This window comes from Leuresthes tenuis, unplaced genomic scaffold (assembly GCF_036924035.1).
Source record: "Leuresthes tenuis unplaced genomic scaffold, fLeuTen1.0.hap1 SCAF_20, whole genome shotgun sequence".
Taxonomy (NCBI): Eukaryota; Metazoa; Chordata; class Actinopteri; order Atheriniformes; family Atherinopsidae; genus Leuresthes; species Leuresthes tenuis.
The window spans coordinates 20,299,522-20,324,303 of NW_027325374.1; the positions used below are offsets into that span (position 1 = coordinate 20,299,522).

General features: G+C 47.1%; 1 protein-coding gene across 2 annotated transcripts in view; it reads right to left on the minus strand.

Annotated features, from left to right (window-relative positions):
• Positions 1–211: 211 nt before the first annotated feature.
• The window catches only part of abcc3 (ATP-binding cassette, sub-family C (CFTR/MRP), member 3), a 59,833-nt gene continuing 35,262 nt past the window's right edge, over positions 212–24,782 (minus strand). Inside the window, exons 13-31 of one of the 2 annotated variants that reach the window (XM_072373850.1) lie at positions 23,474–23,620; positions 23,276–23,363; positions 22,969–23,035; positions 22,756–22,882; positions 21,316–21,492; positions 20,905–21,072; positions 19,790–19,973; positions 19,580–19,691; positions 19,306–19,462; positions 18,811–19,018; positions 16,020–16,333; positions 13,385–13,584; positions 11,574–11,700; positions 11,324–11,425; positions 9,616–9,762; positions 9,375–9,533; positions 6,319–6,485; positions 6,043–6,237; positions 212–1,062 (exon numbers count right to left, since the gene is read on the minus strand). In XM_072373850.1, coding sequence (XP_072229951.1) covers positions 951–1,062; positions 6,043–6,237; positions 6,319–6,485; positions 9,375–9,533; positions 9,616–9,762; positions 11,324–11,425; positions 11,574–11,700; positions 13,385–13,584; positions 16,020–16,333; positions 18,811–19,018; positions 19,306–19,462; positions 19,580–19,691; positions 19,790–19,973; positions 20,905–21,072; positions 21,316–21,492; positions 22,756–22,882; positions 22,969–23,035; positions 23,276–23,363; positions 23,474–23,620 — 2,958 coding nt within the window. In that variant the 3' untranslated portion in view covers positions 212–950. Of the gene's footprint in view, positions 1,063–6,042; positions 6,238–6,318; positions 6,486–9,374; positions 9,534–9,615; positions 9,763–11,323; positions 11,426–11,573; positions 11,701–13,384; positions 13,585–16,019; positions 16,334–18,027; positions 18,339–18,810; positions 19,019–19,305; positions 19,463–19,579; positions 19,692–19,789; positions 19,974–20,904; positions 21,073–21,315; positions 21,493–22,755; positions 22,883–22,968; positions 23,036–23,275; positions 23,364–23,473; positions 23,621–24,782 lie in introns of both variants that reach the window. The other variant, XM_072373851.1, reaches the window with a different exon arrangement.

Sequence of the window (24,782 nt, forward strand, 5' to 3'; positions counted from 1 at the left end):
TTTTCAGTTTAGATTCATGCTCCTCCAGAGCTTCAGTGGACTTTACACGAGTCCTGTCGCTGTTGTCCTGACGATCATTCTTCTTCACACCTGCTCTATTCACACTCACCTGTGGAGCTGGACTGATTTTGTCCCCAGTCAGCGATTTTAATCCAGGCAAGACAGATGTCAGCAAGTTCATTTCAACACCGTCACAAAAATATTGTTTGTTTTTTTTGTTTGTTTTTTAATAAAAGGCATTGATTTTTTTTTCTTTTTCATATTTTGGTGATACAGAATTCAAGTTTTCATAGATTTGGTTCACAGAAGAATCACATATTTAACTGATAAAACTTCCCTAGATGAGACAATTCTTTAAAAAGTAGCATAAATAATGGTACAGTACAAAAATAAGTGGGTTTTTATCACAAAGGTGGAGGTTATTTTCTTATGAGGAAGGTACAGTGGCACAGTATTCTTTGTAGAAAATATAAAATAAAATAAAAAAGAAGTTCCTCCTTTTTTTAAGTTGTTTTGCAGCAGACAGCCGATTAGAAAACGATACATTCACTGGCTTTCTTTATCCCACTGACAGAAGGCACTACAGCGCAGACTTGGATCGCGTAGCATTTGCATGTACGGCTCGTTTTTTTTTTTCCTATTTAGATGCCAGAGAAGCAGGTGAAGACAGGACAGTCAGAAAAGGAGAGCATGTGTTGACCTACAAGTGTTACCTGACCCAAGTCTGCAAAAGAGGTCAGGCTTCATTTAAAATGAGCAGGATGTGCGCTAAAAAACAAACCAAACAAACAAACAAAAAACCCCAAAAAGAATAATTATAACAATAATAATAATGAGTGCACATGAAAAACACCCCTCAGTTCGGCTGCCGAGTGTAAAACAGAGTCAGACTGAAGGAAAGTGAGCTGATCCTCGACCCTGCTCCGCGACATCTGGACAAAAAGGCAGCTCTACTGTGACAGTCCTGCATCTTTAGTCATGCTGTAGAAGATTCCTCTCTTTGAGATGAGGTTCGTGGGAGTATCAAACTCGGCAATCTGTCCCTTGTCCAACACCAGCACTCTGTGAGAGGAGAGAAGAGAACAGAGGACGATTCATTCACAAAGATTTCTAAACACAGACTTAGGGGCAAAATACAGCAGCAACTTGACACCATCTTCAAAGTCGGTGTGCAGTGTTTCTGTTGCAATGATTGCCTGTCGTCAGTCTAGTGTTGCCAAAGCATGATGCGTTCAGATAATTGGTGACAGGGTGTCAGGATTGGGTTTCGGGCCGTCTCAACACTTTATGCCAAACTGTCGGAGAATCAATACAATAAAATATTGTATTCTATGAATAAAATCAAGTGGATCGGTGAACAGGCTGAAAATGGTTTCTTTGAACTTATGGTAAACTTTTCTGGAACAGACAGAGCTCCTCTGGTCATTAAAGGAATACGGGCCAGCAGGTGTCAGCCACAGTGCACAGAACGGGTCCTCACAGGACGGGTCCTCACAGGACGGGTCCTCACAGGACGGGTCCTCCTCACAGGACGGGTCCTCCTCACAGGACGGGTCCTCCTCACAGGACGGGTCCTCCTCACAGGACAGGTCCTCACAGGACGGGTCCTCCTCACAGGACGGGTCCTCCTCACAGGACGGGTCCTCCTCACAGGACGGGTCCTCCGCACAGGACGGGTCCTCCGCACAGGACGGGTCCTCACAGGACAGGTCCTCCGCACAGGACGGGTCCTCCTCACAGGACGGGTCCTCCTCACAGGACGGGTCCTCCTCACAGGACAGGTCCTCACAGGACGGGTCCTCCTCACAGGACGGGTCCTCCTCACAGGACGGGTCCTCCTCACAGGACGGGTCCTCACAGGACGGGTCCTCCTCACAGGACGGGTCCTCCTCACAGGACGGGTCCTCACAGGACGGGTCCTCCTCACAGGACGGGTCCTCACAGAACGGGTCCTCCGCACAGGACGGGTCCTCACAGGACAGGCCCTCACAGGACGGGTCCTCCTCACAGGACGGGTCCTCCTCACAGGACGGGTCCTCACAGGACAGGCCCTCACAGGACGGGTCCTCTTCACAGGACGGGTCCTCACAGGACGGGTCCTCCTCACAGGACGGGTCCTCCGCACAGGACGGGTCCTCCGCACAGGACGGGTCCTCCGCACAGGACGGGTCCTCCGCACAGGACGGGTCCTCCGCACAGGACGGGTCCTCCTCACAGGACAGGCCCTCACAGGACAGGCCCTCACAGGACAGGTCCTCACAGGACGGGTCCTCCTCACAGGACGGGTCCTCCTCACAGGAAGGGTCCTCCGCACAGGACGGGTCCTCCTCACAGGACGGGTCCTCCGCACAGGACGGGTCCTCACAGGACGGGTCCTCACAGGACGGGTCCTCCTCACAGGACGGGTCCTCCTCACAGGACGGGTCCTCCGCACAGGACGGGTCCTCCGCACAGGACGGGTCCTCACAGGACAGGCCCTCACAGGACAGGCCCTCACAGGACGGGTCCTCCTCACAGGACAGGTCCTCCTCACAGGACGGGTCCTCCGCACAGGACGGGTCCTCCGCACAGGACGGGTCCTCACAGGACAGGTCCTCACAGGACAGGCCCTCACAGGACAGGCCCTCACAGGACGGGTCCTCCTCACAGGTCGGGTCCTCCTCACAGGACGGGTCCTCCGCACAGGACGGGTCCTCACAGGACGGGTCCTCCGCACAGGACGGGTCCTCACAGGACGGGTCCTCCGCACAGGACGGGCCCTCACAGGACGGGTCCTCCGCACAGGACGGGTCCTCCGCACAGGACGGGTCCTCCGCACAGGACGGGTCCTCACAGGACGGGTCCTCCGCACAGGACGGGTCCTCCGCACAGGACGGGTCCTCACAGGACGGGTCCTCCGCACAGGACGGGTCCTCACAGGACGGGTCCTCCGCACAGGACGGGTCCTCCGCACAGGACGGCCCTCACAGGACGGGTCCTCCGCACAGGACGGGTCCTCCTCACAGGACGGGTCCTCACAGGACGGGTCCTCCGCACAGGACGGGTCCTCACAGGACGGGTCCTCCGCACAGGACGGGTCCTCACAGGACGGGTCCTCCTCACAGGACGGGTCCTCACAGGACGGGTCCTCCTCACAGGACGGGTCCTCACAGGACAGGTCCTCCGCACAGGACGGGTCCTCCGCACAGGACGGGTCCTCCGCACAGGACGGGTCCTCCGCACAGGACGGGTCCTCACAGGACAGGTCCTCCTCACAGGACGGGTCCTCCTCACAGGACGGGTCCTCCGCACAGGACGGGTCCTCACAGGACGGGTCCTCCGCACAGGACAGGTCCTCCGCACAGGACGGGTCCTCCGCACAGGACGGGTCCTCACAGGACGGGTCCTCCGCACAGGACGGGTCCTCACAGGACGGGTCCTCCGCACAGGACGGGTCCTCCGCACAGGACGGGTCCTCCGCACAGGACGGGTCCTCACAGGACGGGTCCTCACAGGACGGGTCCTCTGCACAGGACGGGTCCTCACAGGACGGGTCCTCCGCACAGGACGGGTCCTCCTCACAGGACAGGTCCTCCGCACAGGACGGGTCCTCTGCACAGGACGGGTCCTCACAGGACGGGTCCTCCGCACAGGACGGGTCCTCCGCACAGGACGGGTCCTCACAGGACGGGTCCTCCGCACAGGACGGGTCCTCCGCACAGGACGGGTCCTCCGCACAGGACGGCCCTCACAGGACGGGTCCTCCGCACAGGACGGGTCCTCCTCACAGGACAGGTCCTCCGCACAGGACGGGTCCTCCGCACAGGACGGGTCCTCCGCACAGGACGGGTCCTCACAGGACGGGTCCTCCGCACAGGACGGGTCCTCACAGGACGGGTCCTCCGCACAGGACGGGTCCTCACAGGACGGGTCCTCCTCACAGGACGGGTCCTCACAGGACGGGTCCTCCGCACAGGACGGGTCCTCCGCACAGGACGGGTCCTCACAGGACGGGTCCTCCGCACAGGACGGGTCCTCACAGGACAGGTCCTCCGCACAGGACGGGTCCTCACAGGACGGGTCCTCCGCACAGGACGGGTCCTCCGCACAGGACGGGTCCTCCGCACAGGACGGGTCCTCACAGGACAGGTCCTCCGCACAGGACGGGTCCTCACAGGACGGGTCCTCCGCACAGGACGGGTCCTCACAGGACGGGTCCTCCTCACAGGACGGGTCCTCCGCACAGGACGGGTCCTCCGCACAGGACGGGTCCTCCGCACAGGACGGGTCCTCACAGGACAGGTCCTCCTCACAGGACGGGTCCTCCTCACAGGACGGGTCCTCCGCACAGGACGGGTCCTCCTCACAGGACAGGCCCTCACAGGACAGGCCCTCACAGGACAGGTCCTCACAGGACGGGTCCTCCTCACAGGACGGGTCCTCCTCACAGGACGGGTCCTCTTCACAGGACGGGTCCTCCTCACAGGACGGGTCCTCCTCACAGGACGGGTCCTCCTCACAGGACAGGCCCTCACAGGACAGGCCCTCACAGGACGGGTCCTCCTCACAGGACGGGTCCTCCTCACAGGACGGGTCCTCCTCACAGGACGGGTCCTCGTCACAGGACGGGTCCTCCGCAGATACCAGCTGTGGCTTGTAAAGCAGGAGCCATCGCTGACAGCTGTTTGGTTCCTGAGGCCTCAAACATAAAGTGTTTCTGTCATTTCTGATTTCACTTCCTGTTTTCCAATACCCTGCAGTGCACTTTAGTGCTGCCTCTGTTCTCAGCAGTCAGACTTTTATTCAGTTGGCAAAGATCAATGTTGACAACAAAGGTTGGCAGATAAAGGAAGAGCAGGGTTATATGTGTGGCTTTTGTTTCTACCTTGTTATGTGGCACCATAGGAGCAAACTAATCTTTCTTATGCTCCCTCGCTGATGACAGTCATGGCCTGAGGTGAGGTGCTGACTCCAGGATGAACTGATTAGAATTTGGTGGTCAAAGGTAATTTCAAACAAATGTCTGCTAGGATAAAAATGAAGAAGTGACCACATTTCATATATATAAGATGAACTTCACACAGTGACACCATAATGTTCAGTAAAAACCCTTCTGGCCGTCACTTAGGAACACTTTGTTTATATTTAGTTGGGAGTGTTGGATATGAGCAGAGATAGACACGCCCCATGTGGACATTCAGCCAGAATCAGGGGGACTATATTTGGTTATATTTTCAGACAGTTTACAATCTTCCCAGCAGTCAACAGCCCAGCAAGTTCACCCCAAGGTCAGACTGTGTAATGCTCAGAGAAACTGGATAAAACCCAAGAGCTACATCTCAGACTCTACGGGCCTCAGTTAGAATGTTAGATGTTAGAGTTCATGACAGCACAATTAAAAAGAGACTGAACAAGTATGGCTTGTTTGGAAGGGTTGCAGGAGAAAGCCTCTTCTCTCTAAAAAGAACATGGCAGCACAGCTTAGGTTTGTGAAGTTACATCTGAACAAACCACAAGACTTCTAGAACAATGTCCTTTAGACAGACCAGAGCAAAGTGGAGATGTTTGGTCATAATGCACAGCAGCACGTTTGGAGGAAACCAAACACAGCATATCAGCACAAACACCTCATACCAGCTGTCAAGCACAGTGGTGGAGGGATGATGATCTGGGCTTGTTCTGCAGCCACATCATGAACTCCTCTGTATACCAAAGTATTCTAGAGACAAATGTGAGGACATCTGTCTGACAGATAAAGCTTGGCTGAAACTGGATCATCAACAGGACAATGATCCTAAACACAGCAGCACATCTACAGAATCTCTGAAAAAGAAAAGAATCAAGGTGTTGCAATGGTCCAGTCAAAGTCCAGACCTCAGGCTGACTGAACTGCTGTAGTGGGACTTTAAGAGTGCTGTGCATAAATGAATCCCGACAATCCTTAATGACCTGAGGACACTGACATGAAGAGGCAACATTATTTTGTTCATTTTCCTATTTGATGTAATCAGTTTCATGGATTTTCCCTTTAAGCTAATAATGAATATACTGCACATATCAAACCTTGTGTAGTCCATGATAGTGTTGAGTCTGTGTGCAATGGTGAAGACGGTGCAGTCTTCAAACTGAGTCCTTATGGTGGACTGGATGAGATCATCCGTCTCCAGGTCGATAGCAGCGGTAGCTTCATCCAGGATGAGAATCCTCGTCTTCCTCAGCAGAGCTCGAGCCAAGCACACCAGCTGCCTTTGACCCACGCTGGAGACAAAACAACACCTTAAAAACAAGACTCACAGGCAGCTTTCCTCGCCCACTTTGCTTCCTCCCTCCTGAACATACCTGAGGTTCTCTCCTCCCTCTGAACACTCCAGCTCCAGCTTGGCCGGCTGGTTGCTGACAAACTTGTGCAGGTGAGAATGTTCCAGAGCTTTCCACACCTCTTCATCGTTATATTTCTCAAAAGGGTCCAGGTTCATCCTCAGTGTCCCGGAGAACAGCACGGGCTCCTGCGAGAGGGACGGAGCTTTGAGAAAGCTGACAGATGCAAACAGCCCCGAGCAGCGCCGGGTGGTTCATCTTCAGCGCTGTAGCTTTTCAGTAAACAGATTTTTTGTGTATTTTTGATCTCTTCCCGAGTTACTGAATTGGAAAACTGTCCTTTATCATTGCAGCTCTAGTTTTAGTTCTACGGCCCCAATTTCCAAAAAGTTTTGACACTGTGTAAAACATTGATAAACACAGAGTGCAGCGGTTTGCAAATCTCATAAAAAAGCCACAATAGAACATAGAAAACATATCAAATGTTTAAAGTGAGACATTTCAGCAGTGCTTGAAAAATATGAGCTCATCTGGAATTTGGTGGAAGCAACAAGTCTCAATAAAGTTGGGGGGGGGGGGGGGGGGTTAACAAGTCTGGAAGAGTAGGTGGTTCTGTAAAGAAACATGCTCCAGCTGAAGTCAGTAACACGACGGGGTATAAAAGGAGAAACTTAAGCCGAAAACACACCGGCAGCTAACCTCCCACCAGCACCAACAGGAAGCGTCGCCATGAATCCTGTATCCAAACACAGGGATCAGGGCTGTGATCAAGTTCCCAGTTGTTGTCGTCAGATTTTAATAGTTTTTTTTCTTAAATTTATTTAAAATCAGAGATATATATTCCAAGAGCAGCAGAACAACCTACGGAGTTGTTACTCTGCCATTTATCAGCTCCAAACAGCCTAAACCTACCGTCAGACTACATTTCATAACCTTTACAGTGACAACGCAGGATGCTGACCAGTTTATGTCAGCAGGTGGCAGACTTGTACCATTTAGTGGGATTTAACATGAACTTCAACTATTAACCTCATAATTAGTTTTACATCACAAATATACTCGTATTGTACAATGAAACGTTTAATGTAAAAGTTTTTTTTTGCCGCTTTTTTCTCCTGTGTGGACGCCCACCACCTAAACCTGGTGACATTCCTGAGGAGGACCTATATTTGTTAGTTAGTCGGTCAATTTCTCTTCATCTAGTTTACAAATATGTAAGCCAACACGGCTCGCACTACAGAAGAAAAGCTGCTGAGGAACGGGAGCCTGTATGCATTTGTGTGGAACGGGTTTTTCAGGAGCTGTGAATGTCATAAAGGGACGTCGGGCAACAGGTCACAGAGTACTGTGGCTGGTGTTTGGGGTGTTATAACAGAAAGTTACAGGCGTGTCTGTCTGAGGCAGAGTCTCCTGGAAGTAAAGATAAGCAGTGACTCGGCAATCTGCAAAAAACTGTGTCTGTAAATAGTCTCAGAATAACGTTCCTGCGTGAAATTTCATTTAACTTGAATATTCCATCGTCTACAGAAACAGTAGATCATAAAAAGATTCAGAGAGACTGGAGATACCTCTGTGTGCACAGGAGCAGGGCTGAAAATCAGTATCGGATACCTTAAAAACAGGTGCGATTCTGACATGAAAATCACTGCGTGGGCTCAGGAACACTTGGAATGTCAACACAGTTCAAGTAAGGGACAACGTTCCTCTTCCAAACGCCCAGCAAACTGGTCTCCTCAGTTCCCATATGTTTACAGATGTTACAAAAGCATGGCTTCGAAGTGGAATAGTTCAGGTGCTGCCATCAAATTTAAGAAGAGCTTCAAGGAAAACACAAGAAACTTGTGCTAAAGAAAAAATGGACCAGACTCCGTGAATAATTCCCTATAATCCCAAGATAGACCAGTGAGCAGTGCTGACCAACATGTCATTGGGGTCATCAGGTGGGAACCTCCTTTCACCTTTTCGTCTAGTTGGGCCAACGACACCTCCAGGAGGCTGGACAGTGATCACTGGCATCCCAGAGTCACTCCCCTAATGCCAGCCATCACTGCTCCTCACACCACAACAACCATATTTTTTTCCACAACCACAAGCTACCCCAGCCTCTCACCAACTGCACACCAGTCATAGCAGGTGGGGATATTAACCCTGGTTTGGGTAGGGGGTAGAAACAGAAGAGGTAAAGATAAGTAGGAATGGGATTCAAACCCTGGTTCGGGTAGGGGGTAATGAAATTATAGAGGGTGGAGGTGGAGGTGGAGGCAGGACAAGACACACTAGCAGATTCAGCAGACAAACTCACCTAAACAGCCCTACAATCACTAAAAAAACAAGGCCAACTTACCTGAAATGGCCGTCTGGTTTCAAAAGGCTCACATGGGCCACACCCTCCACTTAAATATATCCTGGATATCTTCTTTGCTTCTTCCATGCATCTGTTTACCCTAAGTGCTCCCCCTGCTCGGCCCCCAGCTACTATTGCCTCTTCTAATCCAAATCCATTGACTGGACTTTACTGCCTCATCAGACATTTCATTCACCATTTTCCTCACACTCTGTCTACTTACACCCAACTCCCTCAACAATGAGACAACAGACTTTGCAACAGATCCTCTACATCCTACTTCCACTGGACATATCCTAACTTTCCATCTTCGCTGCTCTGCTTCTGTCCCTAACTCCACATAACTAAGCTTTTTCCTTTCATATGCTTCTACTACTAAGTCATCCCAAGAAACACTCAGCTCTATGAAATAGACTTTCATTCTACTCCTAGACCACATGACTATGTCAGGCCTTAGATTTGTAGAGGCTATTTCCTGGGGAACAACAAGCTTTCCTCCTAAATCTACCTGCATCTCCCAATCAAAAGCGTTGTCTAAGCTGCCTTGCCTCCTTATTATCGTAGTAACTTTCTCCCACTCTTGAACAAACTGCCACTCTCTTCACCTTAGACCCTCCTAAATTTACCTACCTTCGTTTATCTTGTAATATTATTTATAAGTTAATATTTTTCACGTAAAACGTGTTTTCTATGTTCTAATGTGAATGAAACATTGGTTTAAACCCTCCTGTACCTGTGGAATGATGGTGAGTTTGGACCTCAGGTCGTGCAGGCCGATCTCTGATATCTTCACATCATCGATGGTGATCTCTCCTGCAGCAGCTTCCAGCAGTCTGAAGAGGCAGAGCGTCATGGAGGACTTGCCGGCTCCCGTGCGACCCACAATGCCAATCTGCACAGAATCACGCAGAACCGTTGTGAGCCCCCCAGATGAACCCTTGTTCCTTACAAGTGAGAAAAAAACCTCTTCCCACCTTCTCTCCTCCCTTGACGTTCAGTGTGATGTTCTTCAGGACGAGGTCCAGACCCTCGCGGTACCGAACGCTGTACTCGTGGAACTCCACGTTCCCCTGTATGGGCCATTCAGCAGGGGGCTTCTTGTCCTCCACCTCCCAGGGGGCCTGTGAGCAGAAACACGTACTCTCTGAACAACTCATCAGCCTGCTGGTCTTTTAAGCAAACAGATTTGTTTATCACTCGAAGAACTCCAAGAGTTGGCCTCCTGAGTGACTGTGGTGCCAGACATCCATTTCACCTCTGGGGCATATTGGATGCTCTAAAGAAAAGCTTTCACTAACAGTTACAGAAGGTAATGCACTGAAATGGGCATACAATGTGACGTCTGCTGAAAATGTACGTGCTGTACAGTGCGGGGCTTGTCCTATGTAACATGGGCGCTCACGTTGGCTCCAGGTAATGTAACATTTCTGGATCTGGTTACAGTTTATAGGTCTTGTGTTGTTTGAGCTGATCTGTGGGGCGGTTTTATGGAGTGTGGGCAAATTCCTGTGTTTTCAGTGCAGCCCGGAGCCAACACCACTTTAAAAGTAAACAGAGCCCAACTGAGGGAGTGTTGGATATGAGCAGAGATAGACACGCCCCATGTGGACACTCAGGCAGAATCAGGGGGACTAGAACACTACCCGACTTGTGAACCTGGGCATCAAGATTAAAAAGGCAGGTTAGAGGAACGATTTGGCCATCTGTTAATGCGACACTTATTTGAACATATTTGGAGCAGATTTTACACATGAAGGCAGAACAGACCTGTTATTGTTCCCCTGACGTTGTGTCGTTCTAACATCCAGCAACACGGACCAAACAGGCGCTGTTGTCCATGTTTTTCTATCAAATACAATAACTCTGATGCATTTTCTATGTTTTCAACAGTCTATGGCCACTGAGACAGCTGTCTTTCTGCCACTTGGTGGCTAAAAGAGGCCGTAACTACGTCACGTGTCGGGCGACATCATTCCTTCTGTACCTCTGCTGCTCAGTGTTGTTGTTTTCCAGCTGGAAGAAATACTATGTAAAGGCGAAGTAAAGACAAAGAATGTGTCAAACCTACTGCTGGATTGTGTCATTTCTGTGAATAAATTGTAAAAACACAAAAAAAAGTCTTAAAGTAGATACGTCTCCGGTTTCTTTCATGATTTTTTTTAACTTTTACACACTGACTGACAAACAGAGATGTCTCGTATCAGGAAAACAAAATCTAATTGGTCGGCTTTAACTCATTTAAGAAATGTTGCTTCTCCTTCCACTGTGTATGATGTGTGTGTGTGTGTGTGTGTGTGTGTGTGTGTTAGGCAGCCAGGTCAGCTGACATAGCAGAGAACACAAGAAGAAACATCTGGTGGTTTTTCAGTGCACCAACACCCACAGAAAGCAAATGGCTGCTGAAGTTTTAAAGAACACGTTTCATCAGGAGAAAGAAACCCTGAGAACAGAGCTGGGGTCAGTTTGATCATTTTTCAGTGTTATATGGATATGGACACCTTTCACATTTGGTATCATACAAACTTAAAGACAGTAGTCTTGGAGTTGTGCTGAATAGTGTGTTCGGTAGTCTGGAAAGAAGCTTCGGTCTGTTCTAAGAGAAACACTGTGATACGGGAACACACTGAATGATGAATGAACATGGTCTCCATATGGAATATGTGGACATGCTGCACAGCCTACCTCTGTCTTGGTCTCAGAGTATTCCTTCACTCTCTCCACTGCTACGATGTTATTCTCCAGATCCGAAGTCATGCGCACCATCCAGTTCAGAGACATAGTCACCTGTTAGAACCACAATAAGCGCTGAGTGTGTATCTGTGAGACAACTCCGAACACCTTGGAAACAGTGATACACATGAGACAGAAAATATACAAAGCAGACAGAGAGAGGAGCTAACTGCTGCCTGATCACATGACTACAGTCAGTTACCTGAAGAGCGTAGGACACCGACAGACCCACAAGGCCCGGGTTCAGACTCTCCTTTCCAGTCACGGCGAACAGGGCGGCGAACAACACGATGCAGTTCCCGATGAACTCAATACGTACTCCGAGCCACCTGAACAACAGCAGGGTCCAGTCAGAACAAGTTCCACCTCAACCACTGCTATTTCTATGAAAAAGAGATTAAAGTGCTGATTCATGTCTGTCTTTGTGCGACTGATGGACGGGGCTCATAGTGGCTGAAATAGCTGTGCTTTAACCAGATAAAAAGAAGAGAAAGCTGTGGTGTGCTGTCAGAAAGGTGTTGCTCAGAGATGGGACTGCATACGACGTGCAGTGGATGGAGTCTTTGAGTGTGTGCAGGTTTTGTGAAACAGGCCAACGCCGTGTTCCAGTATTGACAGTTTTCATTTTCTTCTGTGTCTTTCAGCCTCTGTTCACAGCCGCCGGCTCCGACAGGACTGCCAGCGCACTGCTTCCCTTCTCTATCACAACTACAACATAGATGTGACGCTTCTGTCGTCGTGGTGATCATCACCATCTAAGAAAGCTGAGCTCTCATGTGACGGCTTTTCTTTCAATATCATCAAATCTTGACTTCGTGTTTATTTTGCCGATAATGATTTGACTTGAGAGCAATTCAATTCAGTTCAGTTTAATAATACTTTACAATTCCCCAAAGGGAAGTGATATAAACTGAATATATTTGTTTGTTTGCACAATTTGAAACTTTTGATTATTAGTCACCCTAATCCAGTTTTACAGATCAGGACATTTAAAACAAAAAAGTTCTTACCGGGTCGAGGCAAAAGCAACCTCAGATGAACAGAAACACATGACATGTCGCACAGCATCATTTACTGAATAAAAACTAAGCCAAAAGGCAGAAGCAGTGTCTGAAAAGTGACTTAATGATTCAGTATCTTGTAGAACCACTCATAAGCAATTACTCACAGTAATCATTTTCTATGTGATGTTATCAGTCTTTGCTGTGCAGTCATTTTAGTTCATTCATCTTTTCAATGTTGCTTCAGTTAATAGAAGTTTCTGTCCATTCATATTCATGTTATTGCTATCAGGTTGAAGTCTGGACTCTGACCATTGCAACACCTTGATTCTTTTCTGTTTCACACATTCTGTTGTTCTGCTGTGTTTGGGATCATTGTCCTGTTGATGAGCCAGTTTCAGCCCAGCTTTAGCTGTCGGACAGATGGCCTCACATTTGACTCTAGAATACTTTGGTATCCAGAGGAGTTCATGTTAGACTCAATGACTGCAAGGTGTTCAGGTCCTGTGGCTGCAGAACAAGCCCAGATCATCAGCCCTCCACCACCGTGCTTGACAGTTGGTATGAGGTGTTTGTGCTGATATGCTGTGTTTGGTTTTCTCTTTCTTTACTTTGTTCAGATGTAACTTCACAAACCTAAGCTGTGCTGCCATGTTCTTTTTAGAGAGAAGAGGCTTTCTCCTGCAACCCTTCCAAACAAGCCATACTTGTTCAGTCTTTTTCTAATTGTTTCAGACCAACAAAACTTCTGCTTTTATAGAGCTGCTCACACTTACTGATGATCAATTAATCACATTAATCACCTGGCTGCTACTTACCCTCCTACTATGGACTTAGTTTGTACATGTCATGGGTTGATGTTCCTTTGAAGTTGGATTTACCTGTTATGAAGAGCTGCTAATGGGCCGGATGATTAATCATTATGTCTCCTGTATGACACCAGTGGCTGTGAGACTGTGTGATTTCAACAAAACTGGAACAAAGAGCTGCTGTTCTGCGGCAAGACACTTACCTGTTGGACACTATACCAGGGTAGTAACTCTTTTGGTTCTCATCCACTTTCATATCACTCATCAGAACAAAGGCAGTGTGTCTGCCATAGGCTCGGATTACACTAGAGCCTGTGACGGTCTCAGAGAAATGGGAGTATATGGGAGAGCGGCTGACCGACTCCAGACGCTTAAGCTGTCGAGACGTGGCAACATAAAATCTCTACAGGCGTTGAGGGGGAGAGAAACAAACACAAGGTTACAACCTGACCGGGTTTCACACAGACTCAGAAATTTCAAAACTGTTAATGTTGCACATGTATGAGCCCACACACGCACGCACACACTCACACAGAGTAATAAAGGAAGGCCGTGTGGAACAAAGCACCTGCAGAGTCATTTGATATTCCAAGTTTCAGATTGTTGACAAGGTGCCAGCTAACGTTCCCAGTCTACACCAGCGCTCCATCATTAAGCTCAGGAATGCTGTAGCTGCAGTAGACTGTAATGCTGGAACTAGAACTGCTCTCCACAGGGCTGCCAGCTCTGTGGATTCTTAACTGCAGGGGGTTTGTTTTTCATTGCACAAATATTGTTGTTAAAATCTGATTTACAGAATCAGAAACGACGATTTTTTTGGAAAGACTTAGAAGCTTCAAGCACCACTTCTGTTTTCATTAGTGCAACCAGTATGTTCTCATATTGTTTACATCGATATGAATGAGTGGAGCCGATCAGCAAATGTGGGTTAAAGATACGTCATGCAGCATAGAGTCGGCCATGCAGGGCGGGTGCTGTGACAGAGCAGCAGGAACAGCATGGGTTTGAGTTAGTAGAGCTGATTTTAGTCCAGTTAGATTCACAACACAGAACCTCCCTTTCATCTGTGCAATTTTCTAGAGATCTGTGAAGGTCTGGTAGAGAAGAATGTTGTCACCACAGTCTAAACTGTCCAATAAAATGCTTCTGAGGGGTTTTTTTTCCTTTTCCTGAGCCTTTGATGTAACCACCTACAAGCAAAACATTCACATCTCAACATGGCACAGAACCACTACCAAAAAAAGGAAAAAATACCCTCGTTTTACAGAGAATATGCAAGTGGGCTTTTCTTTTTTTTTCATTTGGCAAAAGTTAGGCAAAAATCAACAAAAAGAGAAATCAGCGCAGCCGTGATGAAGACGGCAAACACACCACCATTAACAAGCGTAGTTTTCTACCTCCTGCAACCACTAACGTGTTAGACCGAGCTGTTCGCTGGGCAGAAATATCCTCATCAGTCCTCTGTTGCCACGAATACTCAAACCTGTGCAAGAATGCGTGGTTGAAGAAAGACTGAAAGAGAGCAAAGAGGAAAGGTCTCATGTCTACAACTCCCACACCTAGAACTCAAGAAAATGATGGAGGAGGGTTCTCTTTGACTGAATGATAAACTGCTTTAAGCATGCAAAAATAAACGCAGCTCTTTTCTCAACATCTGATATGAGATCAGTGAAGATATTTCTGCCTTCAGAGCAGCCCTGATTCCAAGAACCGACCGAAACGTATCGGCAATGTCAGGATGCAGATATATCAGCAGAAGGGTGAACTACGAAGCACGGCTCGGAATTCTGAACTGAACTACTACAAAACTAAACCTCCACTCAGAGACATCAGGTGTGACAACAGCGGTTATGATCTATTCGCTCATCTTAAAAGAGCCGTTTTATGTGTCATTTCACACCTTTGCTCTTTAAAAAGATCATACTGTATAAATGGACAGGTTATGAGGATGTAAAAACGATGACTAATCAGAATTCAAATGAAGCAGTTAGAACAAGAGGTGCTCAGTTACCATCTGCCTGCTGGAGAGGTGCGTTTAGCTCCGACACTGTCCCATAATAAGGTGGCACATCATCGTCTCACACCAAATCAAGTTTCTGTCAGATTGATATCAGCAACAAATTGGGACAAAATCTGAAAACGCATAGGTCATTCTGACTCATCCGCTAAAGGCAGGGTTCCTGCGGTTTGTAACGCTGCTTTAGTGGCAGAACGCACAGCCCAACAGGTTTCATACAGAACGCATTTCCACAGCTGAGAATCATTCTCAGTTTCACTTCAACGCTGAGTTCTGCTCAGAAGGGCAGATTTTTAGTCCAGGCTGCCAACGATTTCATGGATTAAACTGTATAATGAATACGTTTGGCAAATAAAATGCCAACAACTGATCCGAGACTAAATTCACTAATCGGCTCTGAATTTGACAGTCGAGCACTTTTCAATTCAGTAACAATATCAGGCACCAAAATAGATTCAACCCTCTAACTCTGAAAAAGCCTCCACCAGATGATTTTCATTCAAAACTCTGACTTTATGCTCCAAATACCTCCCCAAGGCATTTGTCCAGCTTCGTAGTACACCCCTCTGATCCAGCTGAAATGTCTTGTTGCAGTGTTTCTTGTAACCAGCTCAAGAGGCTTCCGCTCTTTACTTAGAGAGCCGCTACATGTACGCACACAGCTGACTACTGAGCAAAGATCAAATGACACTCGGCCTAAAGCTCTAGAACAGCGATTATCGTCTCTTCAAACATGCAACAATCTACCAGCACACTCACTCGACAGCACTCTCAGCCATGCATGTTGTATTAATGAGTTAGCAGACTCGTTTCCTATTTACCTGAACCCACCAATAGAACACCATTAACGGGGCTATGACTATGAGGAACATTGGGGTGAGGGCAGAGCATATGAGCAGCACATTCAGTGTGTACCAGAAAGTGCGCATCCATATGTCAATATTATCTGGGATGTGGGAGTCTATAGCATCCACGTCTTTGCTGAAGCGGTTTAGTAACCGCCCAGTCGGGGTGCTCTCGAAGAAGGCCTGCGGAGCTCGCAGGACCCCCTGAAGCATGTTGCAGTGCGTGAGCTTGGCCGCCCGCAGCATACTGTAGGCCCGGCACAGCAGGCAGTTAACCAAAATCAGCACACCTGCGAGAAGGGGGGAGGGGAGGGGGTCAAGTGTGACAACAAAACAACATCTGTGTTAAATGGATAAGGAGCTGTTCCTGATGTCTAATGACACAGCAGCTTCCACACGAGACTGAAAACAAGACCAAGTTAAATCAGTTTCTCCCTTTTTTTATAAAAAATGTCTTCCTTTTTTTTCCCATGTTTGCTGTGTATGAGATTATTACAGCCGAGTGTAACCACGAGTACCAGACTTTTGGTGTCCTGGGACCCTTGTGTGTGTGTGTGTGTGTGTGTGTGTGTGTATCTGAGACTAAACATCTGTCACCGCCCTATAAAACAACATCACCTGCTCCTGCATGAGCCTCCGGTGACTCTGGACTTTAGCTCTTTGACGAAGTCAGAAAATCAAATGTGCTAACTGCACACACTCCCAATATGCCAAACCACAGCACTAATCCAACAGCAGCACTTTATCAGCTCAGAGTTGAGCTATGACGGTAAAACTACCTTCATTCGGAACTAAATAAATGGAAGTGATGAAGGAAGGACTGAACTAAATGGCTACATTTGCATTACCAGGCTGAAGTGACTCATAGCCGATTCTTTTAGGGCTGTTTAGACACATGCATTTAAAAAGTCCTTTTTTAAAACACAATAAAACAATATTTCGTTTCTTTCTATTGTCATATGAACGTGCTTACTGCTTAAAAAGCTGTTTCTTTTCAGATTAAGGGCTTATTTGGTTTCATTATACTGCTGTGCATGTATCCTTATGCATGTATGACTGATCTGATCTTTTATCCAGCTGAACTGAAGGAACAACAGAGCTGCTTCTGGAACGCAGCGATTCAGGCCTCTACTCAGTAGCCTGGATGTTCTGAGAAGCAAATAAACCAAAACAGGAGTTGTGAGCTTTTCTTGCAGCATCTGACCCTCAGATATTAAATTAAACAAAGATATTAAATCTGATCATTTCCCACTCGTCTAATCAGTAATTTAGACCCCTTGCTGTTACCTTTGTGTTATTCTTAACTTCTGTTAACAGCAAAAAGAAATCTTCTAGAATGCAGCCATTAAATGAAGCCTGAATGAAGGAAAACGAGAAGAACTCAACTACTCCCTTTATCAACCATCTGCCATTATCCCACCTGGGAACTAAGATGCTCCATGTTGCCATGACAACAGTTCTGTTATACACAGAGGCAACACATTGCGCAACAGTAGTGACATAACCAACCCCACAGACATCATTTATGTAATCACAATAACAAACCCAGACACCCCGAATCTGGTCACAGGCTGCAGTGAACTAAACAGACTGAGGTGCATTAATGCTGCTCCACCACTAGAGGGCGTTTATGCTCCACTGTGGGGACGTTCGGCACATTTTGCAGTAGTTGACCACATTGCTCCACCTAACAGAAGTTTGCTTTAAGTGTGTGTGAAAGGTTGTGGAAGTAGGCTGCAGGCATGACAGGAAGTGCTTTGGCTGCGGAGAGAGCACAGTGAATTTAGGAGAGGGAAGCAGGAAATCGCAGCGACCGGTGCTCGTCATCGACGTCACAGGCTACAGTGGGGGAAGAAGAAGCCAACACTCGAAAGTTACAAAGTTTGCAACATGCAAGCCACATGCCACTCCATGAAGAGGAAGAGTCACTCATTTGCAAAGAAAAAAAAGGGAAACGGAAAAGACGCGTCCCAAACAAGAGTACCTGAACAAAGACGTATATGAAAGCCAGGGGTGCTATGACAACAGCAAAAATGGGTGTGCTGCTAATGATAACTATCATGGTGGAGAGGGAAACGAAGAAGGTGCCCAGGAACATGAGGACGGTAGAAGGCAGCGCCTCGTCTATGACGTAGATGTCCTTGGAGAAGCGGTTGATGATGCGTCCTATAGGTGTGGTGTCAAAGAAAGACTGGGGCGTGTGAAGTTTGTTGTTCAGCAGGTTAAAGTGCAGCTTCTTGGCTGCACCGATGTTCCCCATGGCTAGAGTGAAGGAAGAGATCATGACCAGGATACCTGAGAATGGGTTAACCCACAGGAGAGGAAGAAGAGGGGGAAGATATCGGAAAGGAAGGTTTTACTGAGGAGTGAAAATGTAATGTAGGCATCGGCAGCATCTGTCCTGAGTATGAAGAGGTGAAGGCTCACTCGGAAAGGAGTAACTTTAAAGCATGAATATGTCCCCTCCACAGCCTCTGCGCTCAAAAGAACAACAGAAACAATGTACTTTAGTTGTATGAGGTAGAGGCAGTGCTCTCAGTGTGTTTAAGCATCCCTCCTGCACACACACAAACCTTTAAAACTGTCTGGAAGGCAAATGAATTCTGATTATTTCCAACAGGAAGCTGTGTGGGTGGAAGTGGCATGCGGTGCCATGGAGAAAAACAGTAGCTCAGGTTAAAACTTCATTTCAGCACCTTGATGAGGGAGCACACATCACAGAGCGTCTGACTTTAAAAAAACGTTCAGTTTATTGAGCGTTTCTTACCTTGTACAATGCCCAGTGCTGCGTACACCCCCACCCTCATGTTAACATTCTCCTTGGTCTGGTTTCTTGAGGCGTCGTTGGTCCACTGGCTGAGCCAGATGTTTGCTCCAATTGCGGCGGCGCTCTGACAGCCGTACAACAGGCAGATGACGACTGACAGCAGTGGTCCCACCGCCTTGGCGTACTCCAGGTACACTTTTGTTTTTACCTGGTTAGGAGAGAGTCCGGTTAGCAGAAGCGCCAAGAACAAACATCAGCGACTCTTTAATATGTAGGAAAGCGCATTTTCTCTTCTTTGGTACAACATCTTTACACAAGGTAAACACAAGGTTCCATTTAGTCAGTGATGACAATTAAGAAGTAAACAAAATAAATCAGCAAAACCTTGCCATCAAAAAAAGACTTAAAAGGGAAAAAAGGCCAGATGTCACCGTCAGCTACAGTGAGAAAAGAGGAGAAGACAGAACAGATCAGATCAGTCTGTGATGGACTCACCCGGCCCGTTTCTGCTGTCTCTGCCTGGATGAGCTTATCCGCCTCCTGTGGTTTCTTCTTCTCTTGTGGCTCTGAATGCTTCCTTTGGCTGCAGCCGTGTCTCCTCACTGAGCGACACCTGGGGTTCTCTCCTTCTGATGAAACGATGCTGATCTGCCTGGAAACGGGATGGAGGTGCGAGGCAAACAGACGCTGAACTTCAAAAGTGGCGGGGAGCAGTCATTCTAATGTGATTTCCTACTTTAAAAAATAAAAGTTGAAGTGTTTCCGATACCTAATGAAACTTTTCTTAGCTTCATTGATCACTGGTTCATTGTCCACCATGTCTGTGTGATGGTTGCTAAGAGCGTCATTGGGGAACAACTCCTCATCTTCTATCAACTCCTCTGTGAACCCCATAAGAAAAACAGAAAGATAAACTCTGCAACCATCTTTTAAAGAGCAATAGGAGTTTGACATTAAATCGGAGGAGATGCTGCTCTACCAGTGGCTTCGTCCTCCTCTATGATGTCCTCCAGAGCGTAGTTCCTGAGAAACTCGGCGAAGGCTCCGTTCTGTTTCAGCAGCTCCTGATAGGAGCCCATCTCCGACACCCGGCCGTCCACCATCACCACGATGTTGTCCACCTGAGGCAGGAAGCTGATGCCGTGTGTCACCAGGATGCGTGTCTTGGAGTCAAAGAACACAGGAAACCTTCTGCTTTAATTAATTATACACAAATAAAGCAAACACATAAGTGTTATCAGAAGCTCAACTTCAGCGACATATTTAGCGTATTCCCTTTCACATCAAAGTGGCAACACCAAAGAATTCACATGGCCCTTATCAGAGCCTAAGTTTCATATTTACACCACAAGACGAGTAATAAACTGATTAAAGATGATATCTTTAGTAAAAAGATAAGGTTCGGCTTCCTCCACAGGCGCAAGACTAAGAGACGAGTCATGCACGCAGCTCTGAGGTTGTGGTGATTCGAGCCAACATCAACATGCTAACATCAACATGCTAACATCAACATGCTAACATCAACATGCTAACATCAACATGCTAACATCAACACGCCAACATCAACATGCTAACATCAACATGCTAACATCAACATGCTAACATCAACACGCCAACATGAGGCCTGTCAGACGACCACAGTGGCTTTTATTCATTTTCCTCATTTTATTTTGACCAGCAGCACCGGGAACATACGTTTCAATCATCTCAGCCGTGCTACTTTGCATTTCCACACAGGACCAGAGCTGCCAACTCTGTAGTAACTAAAAATCTAAACACATTACACATTTTTTTTACGTTTTTGGTGTTTTATTTATAGTCCTTGAATGTAACAGCTGTGAGAAAAAAGATTCATCTTTTATTGCTCAGATTTGATCCCTTCTTGTGCCAACTGGACACTGCCCCTTCATGGCAACTGCTGGGAACATTTGACCAATCAGAAAAGTTCAGGTCTGTAAGCCCCACCCCAAAGGTTCCATGTCTGGGGCCCTTTTTGGGCGCTGAACTTTCTCCCCTGGAACTCCGTTTGGTCCCTGGTTCCTGGGATCAAAATGCATCCAAACTGTAATCTGGAGGAGTTCAGATTTTTCTCACCTTGCCTTTCAGCAGCCCCTCTGGACCGATGAGGTTGTCAAAGATATGTTTGGACACGTGGGCGTCCACCGCAGACAGTGGATCGTCCAGCAGGTAGACATCAGCGTCACTGTACAGAGCTCGAGCCAGACTCACCCTCTGTCTCTGACCCCCGGAGAGGTTGATCCCCTGCAGGACAGAAAAGTGACACTTCTACCACTGCAGCCGTTTGCCAGCCTACCATGTGAATTCATTTCAGGGATCCTCCAAACAAATTGATCAAATTAGGAAAAGCATCCAGCAAACTTGGGAGAGTAAAAAGAGACTAGAGAGAATATCAGGAGCCTGATAAGAGATGCTGAAAGGAAAACAGAACCAAACCAAAAGGAGGTTCTTGAGAAAAGTAGAAGAAACGAAAGAGAGCTTTTGTACCTTCTCGCCTATTTCAGTCAAGTCTCCTCCAGGCAGCACCTCTAAGTCCGGGGTTAAGGCGCAGGCGTCCAGAACGCAGCGATATTTCTGCTCATTGTAGGCATTTCCAAACAGGATGTTGTCCCGCAGGGTGGCGTTCTGTATCCAGGCCTGCTGTGGAACGAAAGCCACGGACCCCTGAGGACAGAGGCAGACGGCTGTTCTTTCACGTGTTTCCATCGCAAGAATCTACGGTTTCTCAATTTCTAACAACTGCTCCTGCAGTAGTAAATCTGACATGCCATTGCTGTCTAATGTTTTGTGATTACAACTGGACACAAAAACTGTTAAGCATAGTTATATAAAGCACAGTCTGCTAAATACTGCTCTGAATTACCGTGCAGTATTTCATTTGTGATTGCTCAATAAAAAGTTGCATTCCTTTTTCCATTTACTGTCTCATTTTTGGTGCTTTACCAACTGCTGTGCAGCAGGCGGACCGTGTAAAGTAAACTACGCCTTTTATCAGATCCGCTTTATTGTAAACACGACTGATGAGAGAGCTGAGGCAGCAGCAGAAGTCGTAGGCCGTGAGATTAGATCGCTTCTCGGCCTTTTGGCTAAGCCTGCGATGGCCTCCTTTGGGTGGTTGATTTCATGCCTGTTGTGGCATTAAATACCCGCACTGGAGGTTATTCTTCTGGTGGATGGATAGTGTAGTAGTAAGATTGCCGCCTTTCATGTGGGTTCAAATCCCACCTTGATTATTTGGCAAAACCCCCTTACACTTCCTGCCTACCTGGGATATGATTGTAAATCCGCCACACGCATAAACATAACATTAAAATTAAAGACGGAAAGATGAAAAAGAAATCAAAACGAAACCTTTTTCACATCACACATGCTCAATTGACACAAAACATTGAGCGAAGTCATCTTCAGGGGGCAAAAGGTCAAATAAAGGTGCCAAAATAACCTGCTAATTCAAATGTGATCTGCAACCCTAATTACTCATCACAACACAATAAGCATTGCTGTTGTTCATGTTTAATTTAATGGCAGCAACGAGTCGGGGCAGGTTGGGACGGGGCAACGAAAGGCTGGAAAAGTAAGCTTTTCTAAAAAAAGAAACAGACCATGTTGCAGCTAATAAGGATAACTGGCAACATGATTGGGTAGAAAAAGAGCACCTTAGAGAGCAGAGTCTCTCTTTGGAAAGATGTTCCTTAACATAAAATTGCAAAGACTTTGAATATTCCATCATGTACACTGCCAAAAGATTCTGGGACCCTGTAGACACTTACATAAGAGACATGATTAAAAAAAGAAATACTTGACGCCCCTGACGGATATGATTCTGTGGGCTCAGGAACCGTGTCTTCCGTAAACGCAGGTTACATTTTGCACAGTGTACCAACTCTATTCAGAATCAGGGTTGCACAACATGAAATGAAGTCATACCCGAATGGAAACATCTCCCTCCACCTTTTCCATTTCACCCAGCAGTGCAGAGATCAGGGAGGACTTCCCGCAGCCAACGTGCCCCACCACAGCCAGCAGGGAGCCCTGGGGCACCATCACGTTAATGCTGCAAACACACAGTCAACATCGTCATGACCGGGCTGCAGACATAAAACAAGAGCAAACAGCAGCTTGTGGCTTTGCATGACTCACTTGTGCAGGACAGGTGTGTCTTCTTTAGCCCACGTGAATTTCCCATTCACTACTGTCACTGCAAACTCTGTTGAACAACATGACATGTGACTAACTTTTCAGCAGCTTTTGGACACAGGTGATGACTACCACTCATCCAGATGTTCTCTAAGCACAAAGGCACCCACGGCAGGGCAGAGACTTTCAGTTATGGACTGTATTTTAAGAAGCTATTGAGCTTAAACAATGGAATAATGAAATTCACATGACAAATGACAATAAACAACGTGTTGCCATAAGCTTTAAGAAAAGCATTGTTAAATTTTACCCGAGGCTGTGATGTTTCTGTCCACCGAGTTTGGATCCAGCTCATCGTGACTCAGGAAACTTTGGATTCGCTTCAAAGAGACGCTGGTCTGCGAACAAAACGAAGAATAAACACATTCAAGCAAACCTGCCAAACAAACACGCACAGGACAGGAAGTTCAGAAGGGAAGCGACAGGAAAGACGGGAAAAGCAGTCCACCTGAACGATGCTGCTGATCACTTGGGGAAGCATGTTGAGAGGAAATCTGAGGATGTTGAAAAGCGACAGCGACACGAAGGCCCTCTCCGCGTCCAGGACGTTGTTCTCGTCCACCGTCACATACACAGCAAACGATGTCAAGGCAACCTGGAAACACAGGGCCAAAACGGGATGCTAGATAGACAACTCGTAACTCAGCAAAGAACCTTATGTAAACATGCGGGGACATCCTGCACACAACGGTTTACAAACACTGACTTCTGGCTGCTTAGGAGTTCATTTATCTGTCACTTGATGATAAAATGCTTTCATATACACTGTGCTCAGATTTTCTTGGCCTTCGTGGCATGTGCAATCCTTTCCCCACGCGTCTTCGCACAAAACATCCAGACCTCCAGGAGTGAGCAATGCTTCTCTCTGAGTTTATGTTACGAGTCAGTACACAGAACGTCAGCGGATGTTGCCATGGTGTCAACTTAGACTTGTCTGGCTTTGCTATGTGGAACAGTTGAAAGAGTCATGAAAATATTTAACTTCCCTTCTGCTATTTAGAAGATCTGGAGAGGGTTCAATTTAACATGATACTAAAATAAAAGCATAACGCAACAATTTTAGGCTTAGTAATCAAACCATGTGGTTTAAATCAATATCCTGAAAGCATTTGGTCAGCTGTACCAAGCTGATATCAATCTTAAAACTCTCTAAACATGTACAAAATCGCAGAGATCAGAGCCATAATACCTAATGGCTGCAAAGCCAAAAAGATGGTAAACCACACCTCTCCAAAGCCTCCACCTACAACAGACTCTAATTCTAAATGCGATCAATATCTAGCTTAAATATACAGAAACCTGCAGCAACCCTGTACCTCTGCACCCTTTCCATCTATTTGTAGTGGATTTGTATTGCTAAAATTAGCACTGCAGCTCACAGCAAACTGATCGAAGGCATAAAACAGCGAATAATAATGAATAGATGGAGCACATAAGCACAAACTTATGTGGCGCTTCGGCCTCCCGGATCAGGTGCAACAAACCTGTTGAAATTCCACTCAGTCGGTCGGGTTCAGACTCATCCTCCACGGATAAACATTTCGGGTAATTTTTCTATGACTAGGTTTTTCGCTGCTTATTTAAAGCTCAGTCATTCCCAGCTATGATATGATGAAAGCCAAAACGGTAGCTGCGACTTCACCGTTTCTCATTTTGTTTGCAGCACCGTGTTGGTTGCCTGAGCTCATATTTCTCGGTCGGTATTGTGCAGTTTTTCCCAGTTTTTCCCAGTTACTGAGCTCTGTTTCTTTGTCATT